The sequence below is a fragment of the Anser anser genome, assembly GCF_964211835.1.
Source record: "Anser anser genome assembly, chromosome: 2".
NCBI lineage: Eukaryota > Metazoa > Chordata > Aves > Anseriformes > Anatidae > Anser > Anser anser.
In genome coordinates, this window is record NC_139721.1 from 133,460,068 (window position 1) to 133,474,050 (window position 13,983).

A 13,983-nucleotide genomic window follows, 5' to 3' on the forward strand; every position below is an offset into this window, starting at 1 on the left:
CTATCTGAAGGCTAAGCATGATAAAAATGTAACAGAATCAATATGGCCACGTGATACCAATATCTTCAGTTGTCACATCAGGGGATGCTTTGCAGAAAAAGCAGAAATTACAACATGAGTTTAGAAGAGCTCTCTTTTCAGTAAGCTAAGGAACTCTTATCAAACCTTGCTGAAGTAGCTGACCACTTCCTTGTGAAGCAATAAAACCAAGAAGATCAACTGCAGTTGCTACCCTGCAGATAAACTATTTCATAGACTCATTAAGGTTAGAAATGAAAGATGATCTTGGAGATCTTTTCCTATATTTTATACATGTCAGTATATCAGGCATGAGAATAATTTCAATTCAATAACTGGTGTCTAAAGAGTGAGGAGTACATACCAGACTCTACTTTTCGTATCCAAAAGTTAGCATGAATTTTAAGGTGACAGTACTATACTCTCAGTCATCTGAAGCAAACGGTTATCTTCTCTTACCTGTCCATACACTCCCACACTAAGCCTCTCCCACACTGAGCCTAATTGCTTTCAGCAGAAAGCCTTGCAGTATGGGGCTGCTTCTCAATACTGTCTTGTTTCTTAAGATCACTACTCCAGATAGAAGTAATATCTTGAAATACTAAAGTAGTTTTACAACACATTTTATGACAAGTTGTTATGATAACATATCTTGCAGCTGTTTCTTTAATGTGAATTAAAATTTTTAAAATATGATGAAATGTTTATTTTTAGGGAAAAGTCCAAGTTGCATTCTGTTCTGAACCCTAGCACTGATCCCATTGGTAGATAGTGCCAAAGTCAGAAAGGACTTACTATGAACAGCTTAAGGTTAAAACAGTTAAAAAAAACAAACAAAAAAACATACACACACACACAAATAAAAATAAAAACAAAAAAAACAAAACACCTCAGTGCCTTGAGTGGGAAGAAAACTGTTTCTTGAATGATAGCCTGTGCATGCTTCAGAAATCATTTAGGGCAGTTTTGAACTTTGAAAGTGTTGTGACAATATAACTGATTTCCTAAAGCAGAGGTTTTTTGGTCAGTTTGGGTGAGTGACAAATCAGTTGTGCATTTCAGGGTATTATTCAGACTTTCAAAAGGATGCTGCATCTCCTACTTTCCAGTATCCATTGCATTGCTTTAGGAATGACTTACAGTTCCAAGGTCAATAATGAAACAATCTCCTTTGTTGAAGCTGGTCCAAGCCAGGGGGACTTCTGTGGCTCTTACAGCTCTCCGGCCCTTAACATGCAGAAGCCTCTGGGCACTCAGATCATTAGTAACAACGTGATTAAATCCAGAGGCGACACCACCTGCCTGAATAGAAAACAAAGCAGCAAGCTTTACTTCAGCTTGATTCTCCAGACTTACCATTTTGCTGAGAAGCTAGAAAGGAAGAAGTGTATGCAGTGAGAGGGAAGCCAGAATTATATACTGTTTTAATAGTGCTGACCACAGACCAGACAGACATGGGGAACACCTCTGCAGCTGAACTCTCAGGTCTGAGCCTTTATCTGCAGGAAGATATATCACCCTCCTTCAAACGTGTTTCATATGAATGGGGAAAGGGAAAGCACCTCCTCCTACATCATTCAGAAGATGCGGTAATCCTAAACCACCCTGTTAGGACAAAAGGCAGTACATTATCAAATAAGGACTGAGCGAAAGCAGAGGAATATCCAGTCCTGTACAGATTTTCGCAACTTAAATCTCAGCGGTCTGTGACAAAGTGAAAAAGGCTGTCACTAGAGTATTTTAAAATACAATATTTTCATGAAAAGCATGAGATTTTGCCAGCTACCTTAAAGGAAAAAAATATTTAGTAGGACTATAGAAGCTTTCTGTGCAGCATAATTATCATTTTTAGGCAAAAGTGAGGTTTTGGTCTTTCCCACTGTTAATGTTTTGAAGCACTTAAGCACACTGGGTTCTGCATTTGAACTAAGTTACTCAGGCTGCAGCATGGAAACTGTTTCTGCAAGACAGACCATCTGCTAAACAGAGTCCCTACTGTGAGCTCCCTCAGTCACAAGAATATGAAACTTCATGATGGTTTGACTGTGGGGCATGGATAGCATGTCTGAGACAGGTTTGCAGTATCAGAAGGGGCACTGAAACAAACTGATGCTCTCTATGTAAATACTGGGACTCCTACAGCTTTGGATAGGCAGTTCAGGCCTAAAACCACTAAGCGTTAATAATTGTTAAACTTCCAGTAACAAATAAAAAGCAGAATATTTGATTTTACTGGGGGTGGGGAGGTGGATGACGTTACATATATTTTTAGAAGACATTTTGACAGGTGGCCCTTTACCTTGTATTTAATTCCTCCTTTGAAATAGCTCACAAACTCAGTAGACTCATATCCTTGTATTTCTCTGCACTGAACAGGCTTTCCTCCTAAATAATCATCCAGTTGAACAGTGAAGATAGCTGCAGCTGTGCTTTCATCTTGGGTACATTCTTTCCCTGAAATAAAACATGATGAAGATGAAATACGTTCAAAAAGAATCAATATAACTTTGAATTCTGTGACAATCAAGCACTGCCTTCAGCAGGCACGTGTTGCAATAAGGCACTGCATCATAACCTTCTTCACCAAACATGTTCAACCATGCCATTTCTTAAAAATTTCAACTGTCTTTATCAGAAAAGGAGGTGAAAAATAGCCAAGTCCGTTTAATCTCCATCTCTGAGTAACAGCATATTTTAATTAAGTGAATTTAGCATGACAAGTGTCTGTGGTAGATTTTGGACTTTAAGTGCAAAGACCAAGAAAGGTCACATCAAAAAATTGATTAGATAGTAAATGATATAGTTTATATGAGAAACAACGTGCCAAACCATAGATAGAGTTAAAGTAACTCCTGAGAGCAGTCCTATTAACACTATAAAATGCAAGCAAAGGTATTTTGCTAAGATATCTTCTGTTAGGTCACCTGGTACAACTAGGAAAGAGAAAAACAGCTTTGGGTTACAGATAGTCACTTCATCAGATCACAGTTTTTAATTATCAGCCTCTTCCCAGAGATGTGGCAAAATGGCCACCTTACCTACCGTGATGGTGGCCTAATTACACTACAAAGCAGAGTGTGTATTAGAACAAAACTTCCAGCATGGGCCAATACATTTTGATGCACATTTTCAGCACTCGATTGTTTCAAGAAGATTGCTGGGAGGATCTAGTCTCAAGAAATGGGCTTCTCTTGAGAACTTTTGAAGAGTAGGGTTTTCTATGGAGTTTTTATTTTTCTTTTGGGTATAGCAATGAAGAAGCTGCTATATGAGCACCAGTTCTCAGTACTAGGAAAGGATAAAACATGGGGAGGGGACAGGGCTACCCAAGGTGAATCACTGACATAGCTGGCCCACCTTTGCAAGTGCCACAAGACAACTCCTTTTCACCCACCAACGCCTCTGCTTCTCCCAGGAAGAGTGTGGCCACCACCAGTGCGGCTTTCGTAGCGACACAAATGCAATGGAAGTCTCGGTATGAAAGCAGCAAGGATGAAGTAGGGAAAGGATGCCAAAGAATAAGAGGCATAGGAAAGAGGAGAGCATGAAGTCTGCCCAAAGAAGGTAAAAAAATTACGGAAGGCAGGACATAATACAAGAACTAAAAAAAAATCTCCATCACTTAGCAATAGCATGTTGCTACACAACAAGTTCTCTGTCAGACCAGGGTGCCTCAAGATTGCTGGTAAAGTGGGGTTTTTTGTTTGGTTGGTTTTTAATATATTTATTCATGTCCACTAGGACTAGATCCCTATATCCTTCAGATTTATTGCTTGCAATTACACAACAGGGTTCAGGGTTCAAGAAAAATGGTTTGGGAACAATGTTAGAGATAAGAATCATTACCAAGCTCAGTCTCAGTTGCTGTGCAATAAAACAGTCAACGAAAACCTGTTTAAAAAAAATCCAGTGAGCATCAATCCAAATGTGGGTTTTTCTAGCTGCATGGAAAACAGATTTATCTTACAGTTTAAGGCACAAACAGCTATATAAAATCCACAGACTAGTTTCTGGTTCAATAGATCTTATCACTTAATCTCTGAGAACAAGGGTTAAAAATAGCAGAGAAACACCATGCATGATTTCAAGTGGGCTACAGCCAGTCTTACTCGCACAGGTAGCCTCATGACAGGGCAGCTCACGCTGTTTCCACTTGGGACAGCTTCAAGTCTAGACAGCTCCCTTCAGGTAGGAATTGTATGTGCTCATCATCACATACTCTCAGTCAGGCTCACTTCAGGAAAAGTCATAGCAGCATGCTAATAACAGTAATAGCCCTAGTCAAATAAGTTTTTAGAAACAAACCTGAAAGATTCAAACTGTCGAACCCCTAAAGCCGTGTCTCTGGCAGAGCTATGTGCAGAAGTGGTTGTCACAAAGCGTGGACAGTCTGCTTGCAGAGCTAGCACAGGCTTTGCATTGAGCAGAAGATGGATCAGTAGCTAGCTACTAACACACTTCTCAAGTGCCAGCACAGAAATCCAAGCCAGGCTCTCAGCAAAGTTCAGAATGGATACAGCTGCCACAGACACAGATCCACACTGACTGCTTGGCCACGCTAGCATCACTGCAGCACCTGTTAGCAGAAAAGCGCTGCTGCCCGTAGGTGTAGTTTTAGGGTACACAGGCACAAGTTTCGCCAAGCCAAAAGCTGTGAAGGGAAGTTAAGTAAAATTACATCATATTTGAAGTTTCTTTTCCTAAAACAAACCCTCTTATGGACACGAGTGACCAAATAAACATCCGTTTATATAAACATATAGTGAAATTGTATGTTTTGAGCAAAAAGTAATAACTGAGTAAATATTAGATGACAAAAACAGATTGAACAAGGATTTGTGACTCCTTATGACTCTGATTGTAGGTAGCATCCAGGCACAGTTGGTGAATGAATTTAGTAACTTTTGTTTTCTTTGTAAGTTTGTTTTCCAATTGATTACTATTGGTTAATTCCAGATTCTACGCTTTATTGCATTTCTCTAGGAGTAAATGATCAGGCACCTCTCTGCTCTCCGTGTTCCAAAAAAAAAAAAAAAAAAGGGATCCGGAACCACACATATTCAAGAGAAAGTATTTTCCCCCATTTAGCCAGAGGAAGTGAGACACATGGGGGAGGCCAGGAACATTTTTCAGTTCCCAGTCTGAGTGCATATTACAGCTGCAGCATTCAGATTTACTTTTTAAAGCAAAGAATAAAATTGGGTCCAATGAATTTTACCAAAAAGCTGAGTAACCGTAGTTCTACCAGTTTGGTTTGTTTTGCTGCTATTATTTCCAGGGAAAATACTATTTTTCTCTGGCGAGAAATATGGGAGTGTCTCGGCCTCCATACTCGTGACAGTACAATTTAAACCAACAGATCTCCATTGGCTGACAAGTTTGTTTTTTTATATTCACACCTCTTACTTTTGTACATCATTTGTAAATACATAAAGAAAGCTATACATTTAAATTCTTTAACAATGACTTTTGTTTTTATGAGTTAACAGATGGAGATGAAATATAACTTCGGCTAGAGTGTATCTATCAGCATTTTTTCATATGGACTATTTCAAGAGAGAATACATTTAAGAGAAACACTGGATTGTACTGAATTTGAAAAAAAAAAAATAACCCAAACTAATCCTAGGATACAATGCTAGTAAAGACCCTAACTTGCAAAAAAAAGTGAAAGGGCAAAGATCCAGCATCTAAACTGCAACAAGCTGTAACCAGTGAAGATTCTGCATATTAGTGTCATCTGTTGACATCTTAATTCTCCAAATAAATACTCTGGAAACTCATCCAGTCTTATTTAAACAGAAATTAGAGTGGGAAGAAGGAGAAAGTTCAATCATTTGCATGCAACTACACCGTGCCACTCTGTTGGCACAAGAGCAGACCTTAGGTTATTAAAATATACACGGAGATTAAAGCTGGGGAGAAATGAAGGAGAACTATTCTGCAAGTGTGGGATGCATCTTGGAAGAAGTAAGTCCTCACTTCCTTCCTGGCTGCTTACACCCTGCCCAGGTGTGAGAGTTTGCACAGTTTGGTCATTTTAACCTACGGGTGCCAGTCAGAACACGACTGCATCATGTTCACAGGCCATTCACCCATGGTCTGGACCTCCTTCTAGTTCTCTGGGTGTGCCCAAGCAAGGTATTAGGAGGAAGTCTGCTGCTGTCAAATATAGAAATTCAATGCTCTTCTTTCACTCCGAGTTTGGGGTCTTTTATGGTGAAGCCAGAATCTGTTCAAAGCCACCATACAATGTCCACCGAGTAACAGGTGCCACAGATCTCTGGCAGGAGTCACAATGGTGTCAGCAAATGGCAAAGCCCTTGCAAGTATCTAAGCACAAAACCTGCACAGTTTCCATCAATCTAAATTTAGATGAATTCTTTCCATCCCGCAGTCTGACTCTTAATGACTGCTGCTACTGTTCACAAATTGCTTATGGAAAGTCTTCAGAAAGGCCTTACCAACATCCTCCTTGCCCACAGGTTAGGGAATGTTTGCTCTGAGAGAGAAGTTCAGTGTATGCAACAGTGGTGACAATCAGCCAGCAAAAACACCAAACTAATTCAGGCTCCTGCCCTGGATGTGACTGCCCTTTCCTGTGCACGTTCTGGACTCCTGCTGACTTTAGGCTTGCAGCAGCATTTGTTCCTCTCTGCCCCACTGCTGGGGAACCCTGCAAGCAGGAAGGGAGTTCCCAGCATTTTACCACATAACTGCCAACCTGCCAGGTGCATACAAATGCGTGCCCAGATTACCCAAAGCTATTTACAATATCTGGATATCACCACATCAGCAAAATACGTGCACCAACATGTACAACCAAAGGTCTTTAGCCAATAGCAGAGAAGTGTTAATTACTGCAGGTGTCAGCCACTGCTCTGACTTTACGTCCAGTTGCAGAGCCCTTGCATCTTGCTCTGGGACGTGTCTGCCACACTAACTACTGCATAAGTGGTTCTAACTTCATTAGCAAAGGCATAAGTAGCCAAACCCTGCTACTAAATAGTAGTGCTGTTGATAGAGGAATATCTGCCAGAAATTCATTTATGCTGCCATCTATGATTATACTCTTGTCAGTCAGACACTGCCCAGCATGCCAGCTGGGTAACTAATAACAAATGCAAAACTAAACAAGCTCCAAACATTTATGGAGAAAATCCCAGCTTTTTCTGCTATTCTTCAATGCATCCAAAAGCACAATGAAATCCACAGCAGCTCAAACCCATTAACACTAATACACATTGAGCTGTCTCTACGTGCTCCCTACAAACACAAATTGCCTACAAACACAAACCTCAGGAGAGTGAAAAAAGAAGAAATAGATCCCAGACAGCCACACAACAACCACTGTGGTCAGATGACCTGGTGACTAGACAAGGAAATCTCATAAGCCTCCAGCAGATGAGGAAGTCATATAAAACACAAACTATTCAGTGCATCCAAACGACAGACTTCTGTTTTGCTCTTAATGCTGTGCTCTCAGTTGCTTTGGGAGGGGCTCTCCTAGGCTATCAGCTGATATTAAAGAGAACCGGTTTTACAGAAAACCTGCTGACTTCACCTGCAATCTCTATCATCAGAGAGCAAAATCAGTCAAGCTGAGAATGCAGTGTCTGTGCCCCCAGCACATGAAGGGCATGGAAGTATTAGAACAAGTCCAGAGGGCGGCCACAAAGATGATCAGAGAGCTGGAGCACCTCTCCTACAAAGACAGGCTGAGAGAGCTGGGGATGTTCAGCCTGGAAAAGAGAAGGCTCCGGAGAGACCTTATAGTGAATTTCCAGTAGCTAAAGGGAGCCTACGGGAAAGCTGGGGAGGGACTCATTGTCAGGGAGTGTAAGGATAGGACGAAGGGTAATGGCTTTAAACTAAAAGAGGAGAGATTTAGATTAGATAAAAGGAAGAAGTTCTGCACTCAGAGGTTGCCCAACACCACAGGTTGCCCAGAGAACCTGTGGATGCCCCATCCCTGGGGGTGTTCAAGGCCAGGTTGGATGGGTCTGCAAAGCCTAGTCTGGAGGGAGGTGTCCCTGCCCATGGCAGGGGGCTGGAATTAGATGGTCTCTAAGGTCCCTTCAAACCCCGACCCCTCCATGATTCTATGAGAAAGGCAGCATCTGGACACAAAGCAGTATAATAACATCAGAGGGAGAAGGCTGAGCTGGAATTTTGGTCGTAATAGAAAGAAAGGCAAGAAAACTTCACCTGGATAGAGGCAGGATTTCACTCTACAATCTTGGTTTGATGCAGCCAAGACTAGAATTTAACCCTTCAGTACCTTTCCAAGCTAGTACCACAAAGCAAGCAAACACCCTTTCCCCATCACCCCCACCTTTCCCAACCCCAGAGCCCCTCAGCACCAGCAGCAGCGTGGCTCAGCACCCCATCCCCTCCCCTAAGCGCCCCCGCAGAAGGAAGGCGAGACCACCCCCAGGTACCCAAGCGAGACAGCGACCCCCACGCTCCCCCCCGCGGCCGGGCAGCAGGGGAAGCAGCCTTGCCTACTGCCCCTGTCCCATCCATCCCATCCCACATCCCACATCCCATCCCGGACAGCCGGCTGCCCACCGAGCCAGTAGTGCAGGCGGTAGGCGACGGCGGTGGCGGTGCGCCGGGTGCTCAGCACCACGTACGCGTCCCCCACGAAGAAGTCTCCGTGGTGGCTGGGGGGCACCGGCACCAGCTCCAGGCGCTCCACCCGCCACACCTCCAGCCCGCTCCGCTGCCCGGCGCCAGAGAAGGCCGCCGGGGGCCGCCCCGCTGCCATGGCACGGCCGGGACACGGGGGTGTCCCCACGGCCGCCTTTATAGGGCCCGGCACGGCACGGCCCCCGGGCGGAGCGGGGCGGAGCGGGGCGGCCCCGGTCCCCGAGAGGCTGGGCTGCCCCGGCTTTCGGTCCCTGGCTTTTAAAACGCCTCCGGGACTGCCCCCCAGAAAACACCGTGCCACGCTTCTGCTGCTGCAAGGGTGTGATTTGTCTCTGCTCAGGAGTTAGACGAGAAAAAAGAAGCGGGGAGAGAAGCGCAGCAGGGCCAGCCCAGTGCCGTGGTGTTCCCGTGCTGTGCCGCTTATCTGCTCTGGCATCCCGTCTCATAAGCTGCTCTGAATGCAGAGGTTTTACAGCTTGCGCTTGCTGCTGGGCAATTTCGTTCCCCCGGATTAGAAAGGTGGAGCGTAGTTCTCCTCCAGTAATTTTATTTTGTTTGACCAGTATTGCCAGGAAGAGGGGGGGAAAAAAGCTTGTATCTTTCTGAAGTTTCCAGACGAAGCCCAGGATGTGTATTGTATGGTTCCCTTTCTCAGCAGACGAAGAGCATCACGGTGGCGTTTCTCTGCACAATGCAACAACAATCCAGATGGGTTAAACCCGTTTCTCACCTGTCTGTCTCCTTTATAAGTGGTCGGTATGTCATCCTGGCAGGCCATTACAGCATGAAAATTGTATGTAGCAACTCACTGCTTTCATCTGATATTGACAGGAGGTAGATCAATCTGGATAGGATTCAGATAGATAAAGTTCACGCTGTCAGTGTATCAAAAGATGTATTTCACAGAGGGCTCTGTTTAGGTCCATCATCTTATCCTCCTGGCTGAGTTTTCAGGCTCAGGATTTCCCCACTGGGTTGTTTTGGCAGCTGGATACAAGAGTGCAAGTATCGACCTGCGGGCAGATTGGTGCTGCCGCAGTAGGGAAGGACAGGCACTGCTAAATGCAACAAAGCAGCTGGAGAGCATCTTCTCTGGCAACGGGTTAAAAGGAGCACCACATCTAAGAAATCCTTTTGAACCATCTTCCCTGCCTTCTTTTTATAGCCTGGTGTACCGTTTAGCTGGCGAGGGAAGGGAGGCCGTTGCACGCTGTACCTGCTCCCATCTCCCATTTGGGTGGGCACCCTTCCATCAGCTTTCCAGATGCAGGCACAGAGGCAGCCTGTGCTCTGTCCCCTGTTACAAAAGGGAACCTGCAGCTGCCCTGCTTTTTCCAAGGCCCAGCCGAGCATGGTATGGCTCACCTTCACCTGCTCACAGCCAAGTGTTACAATCCTCATTCTGCCAGGGCTTGGGACCTGGTGAGGCTGAACTTGCTAGATAAAGCACTGTGTGTCCCAAATGAAATACTTCTCCAGGATATTCACCTTGTGGAGAGGAAAAACTGTGTTAGGAAGAGCAGCCAAAAAAAGTCAGCAGTTCCAGTTTCAATATCATAGAATCATAGAATCATAGAATATCCTGAGTTGGAAGGGACCCTTAAGGATCATCAAGTCCAACTCTTGATACCGCACAGGTCTACCCAAAAGTTCAGACCATGTGACTAAGTGCACAGTCCAATCTCTTCTTAAATTCAGACAGGCTCGGTGCAGTGACCACTTCCCTGGGGAGCCTGTTCCAGTGTGCAACCACCCTCTCTGTGAAGAACCCCCTCCTGATGTCGAGCCTAAATTTCCCCTGCCTCAGCTTAACCCCGTTCCCGCGGGTCCTGTCACTGGTGTTAATGGAGAAAAGGTCTCCTGCCTCTCGACACCCCCTTACGAGGAAGTTGTAGACTGTGATGAGGTCTCCCCTCAGCCTCCTCTTCTCCAGGCTGAACAGGCCCAGTGACCTCAGCCGTTCCTCGTACGTCTTCCCCTCCAGGCCTTTCACCATCTTTGTAGCCCTCCTCTGGACACTCTCCAACAGTTTCATGTCCTTTTTATACTGTGGTGCCCAGAACTGCACACAGTACTCGAGGTGAGGCCGCACCAGCGCAGAGTAGAGCGGGACAATCACCTCCCTTGACCTACTAGCGATGCCGTGCTTGATGCACCCCAGGACACGGTTGGCCCTCCTGGCCGCCAGGGCACACTGCTGGCTCATATTCAACTTGCTGTCAACCACGACCCCCAGCCAAAAAAAGTCAGCAGTTCCAATTTCAATATGTTATCAGATCTTTCAAAACATTCAAAGTGATTTCTTTACTCTCCCGTTTATGTCAGTTCTTCTTTTCGCTTTTACTCACGTACACTGTGCATTAGTTAGCTGTAGCCAGTCCAGGCAGAATTTACCACAAACTCTATAATTGTACACATTTATTACTTCTCCTGAAGCTGGCAACTTGCACTTGCTTTGGAAGTGTTGCTTAGTTTTGCCCAAATGTGAGCTCAGTCGGACCAGGCTAGCATTATGCAGCTTCACGTCTCCAACCTGTCCTGCCTGTCCTGCCAAGGTAAGATTGTTTGCGCACAGATTGCACAGGCCATTGGCTCTAATTTACATCCCCTTATTCTAGATGTATGTGCTAAACAGACAGACCAAATACTACTCTCAGCTGTAACCCTTTTGCTGCTGTGAGATGCACATCAGTGCTATTTGTCCAGCATTGGCCATGCCCAGTATCCCACACCAAAGGACAAAGGTTAAAGACAAGAACATTTTAATTGCTTTGTCTTGGAGTGAACTCTGTGGCACTGCTCACACACAAAGGATGTCAGCACTGACAGCACAGTTTTCTCATGCCCGAGTTTGCTTTGCTAGAATGATGTGCTCTGTAGTGACTCACTGGCTGCTAGCAAAGAAAATCTTGGGTTGTTTGTATCGTTGAGTGCCAGGATATTTGTTTGTACAGTTCACAAGCACTTTTTGCAATCTCACTTTTGCCATCTCACTCCTGTTACGTAAGCCTGTCATTTTATGAAAGTTGTACTGCTGTTTGTCTCGAACTATTTCCATCTAGTTTTTGTAGCAAAAATAAGCATTGACACTGTTAACATTACACAGATTCTTGTAACGTGAAATATTCAAAAGCTTTCTAACATGCAGTTATTCAAAAGTGAAATTTTGGAGGAAAAAAAAAAAAAAAGAAGAGATTTTTAAAAGGATTCATAGATCCAGGAAGATTTTTTTTTAATTACTTTTAATTTGCTTTTGCCTGTTGTTTCATGTAGTAATTGAGGTGAAGAGGGGCTACAAAATAGCATTATTTTTTCTGACTCAGAAGTCACAGGTCAAACTGTGAGTGTTACGCTCAGTAGAAACTTCACTATAAAGGAATTTCAGGCTACTTTAGACATTTCAAAGATTTCCATTCTAGTTTCCTAAAGATTTTATTTTGTTGATAAACTGTCAGAACGATGTCAAAGGCACAGTGTTGTTTTAGCACTGAAGTAACACAGGGAAATATTTTGCCTCACACCCTTTCCTCAGGGGGTGGATATAGCAATTGAGTGCTAATTGACTGGGAGCACAATTATGGAGAAAGTAGCACACATTGCTACCTGCTTGACCGCACCCCTTGAGGTACAGCCATCTTTAAATGCCTGCTTTCTTTTTTTTTTTTTTTTTTTTCATGTCCTGGTGCAACGCCCTAAGTCACACAGGAATATCAGAAGGTGTTCCTGCCCCTTCCCTGGTAATTAAAACAGCAGAGATTCAAATTTGTATTGAGCTTACAGCTTTGGTATGGTTCCAGAGACTTTGAGAAACTATGGAAAAGTTTGCCATTTAATTTTTCTAATTTACTTCCAAAGTTTTTTTATCATATTTATTAAGTTTTTTTTTTTTTCCTTGAAGTATTGTTGTCATGTACTGCATATATGCAGGGTGTGGGCATGAGAGTTTATAGATGTGAAAAAACAGAACACTACGCACTGAGTTCTGATTTTTATGGCTATCAGGATTGCAGCAAAACAAGGTGTTGTTTCCAGGTGATGCACACTGGGACACTAAACAAAATCCCAGAAGCTGAGCTCAAGCATCTTTCCCTGTAGGATTACCTTTCAGTATAGTTTGCCTAAGTCTACGACCTTCTACAGGTCTAATGTCCTGCGCTGAATTACAGTTACTGGAAGAAACAATAGAAGGAGCAAAAGGGAAACGTGAGCAGAGAGTGAGTGAGAATATTTTCAAATTTTCAGTCTTTCCTTCTACAAAGCTGGTTTCCTCTTCAACACTTATGCCAAATACTCTCCTGAACTCTATGACCCTCCTGAACAATAGGATTATATGAGTTTGTTTTATCATTTAGTTTCATATTACAAAGTTTGGTGTACACAAAGTATGTGTGTCAAAAGCACATTCCTATGCAAGCTGTCACAGAAGTCAGACCCTGCTCTCATCCGCTCTATTGCTGAATTACAACTCAACCAAGTCATTTCAGATTCATCCCAAACACAATAAGCCAGTTCACAGATATGATGTAATTTTTTATTTCCAATATACTTCTTAAAAAAAATAAATCACTGAAATTGTGTAAGTGGAAGGAGAATTAAGCCACACAGCTTTAAAAGCCAAGTTATCAAAACCAGATGGTAGAGTTGTGTTCCTTCTTGCTAACTCTCTCCATTCACTCACCAGTCCCTCAAATCATCCTGCTCAGTAGCCCAGCTTCAGCAGGGGAGGCTTTAACAAGGCTACAATGTTCCAAAGAAAGACTGAAAGCTGGCTTTCCTCCTAAACGGCAATGCTTGAGTCAGGAGGCTACCAGAGGACAGGAATGCAGAGTCGCAGCCAGTCCCCTCACGTAAAAATAAGTTCCTCCTGTACCTTCAAGAGATGGGTCCAGTTTCAATGCTCCAAGTCCAGAGCAAATAAAGGGCCCTAGTGTGTAGTTTTAAGCAACACTATAGTGGTATGTTTGCTTTTTAAGTGCAGAGTAACTCCCCTTTAACATATATTTGCAAGTATTGGGCTCAGTATTTAAATTACATTTTTCATCAAATTTCAAATATGAATGCATTTTGGATTTGGAACCTGTGTATTGAAACTAATTTTTAAAATACATTCATTGGCCACAGAAAATTTGAAGTACTTACTTACAGGTTAATTAGTTTTTAATTAACTGATCCTGAACTCTTACTTAAATCACTCAAATATTTGAAACAGAAAAAAAAAAAAAAAGGCAAGGGAAATATGGTAAGGAGAGAGAAAACTTTCAGTTCTCTGACTTTCTGAAAAAAGCCTTTCTGAAGGTTTCTTGAATTTGGTAC

The 13,983-nt window shown here is 43.3% G+C and overlaps 1 protein-coding gene across 1 annotated transcript in view; it reads right to left on the reverse strand.

Moving 5' to 3' along the window:
* The window catches only part of SCIN (scinderin), a 52,886-nt gene extending 43,765 nt beyond the window's left edge, over positions 1-9,121 (reverse strand). Inside the window, exons 1-3 of the mRNA XM_083824316.1 lie at positions 8,590-9,121; positions 2,318-2,472; positions 1,159-1,320 (exon numbers count right to left, since the gene is read on the reverse strand). Of these exons, the coding sequence (XP_083680442.1) occupies positions 1,159-1,320; positions 2,318-2,472; positions 8,590-8,788 (516 nt within the window). The 5' untranslated portion in view covers positions 8,789-9,121. The remainder of the gene's footprint in view (positions 1-1,158; positions 1,321-2,317; positions 2,473-8,589) is intronic.
* Between the last annotated feature and the right edge of the window lie 4,862 nt (positions 9,122-13,983).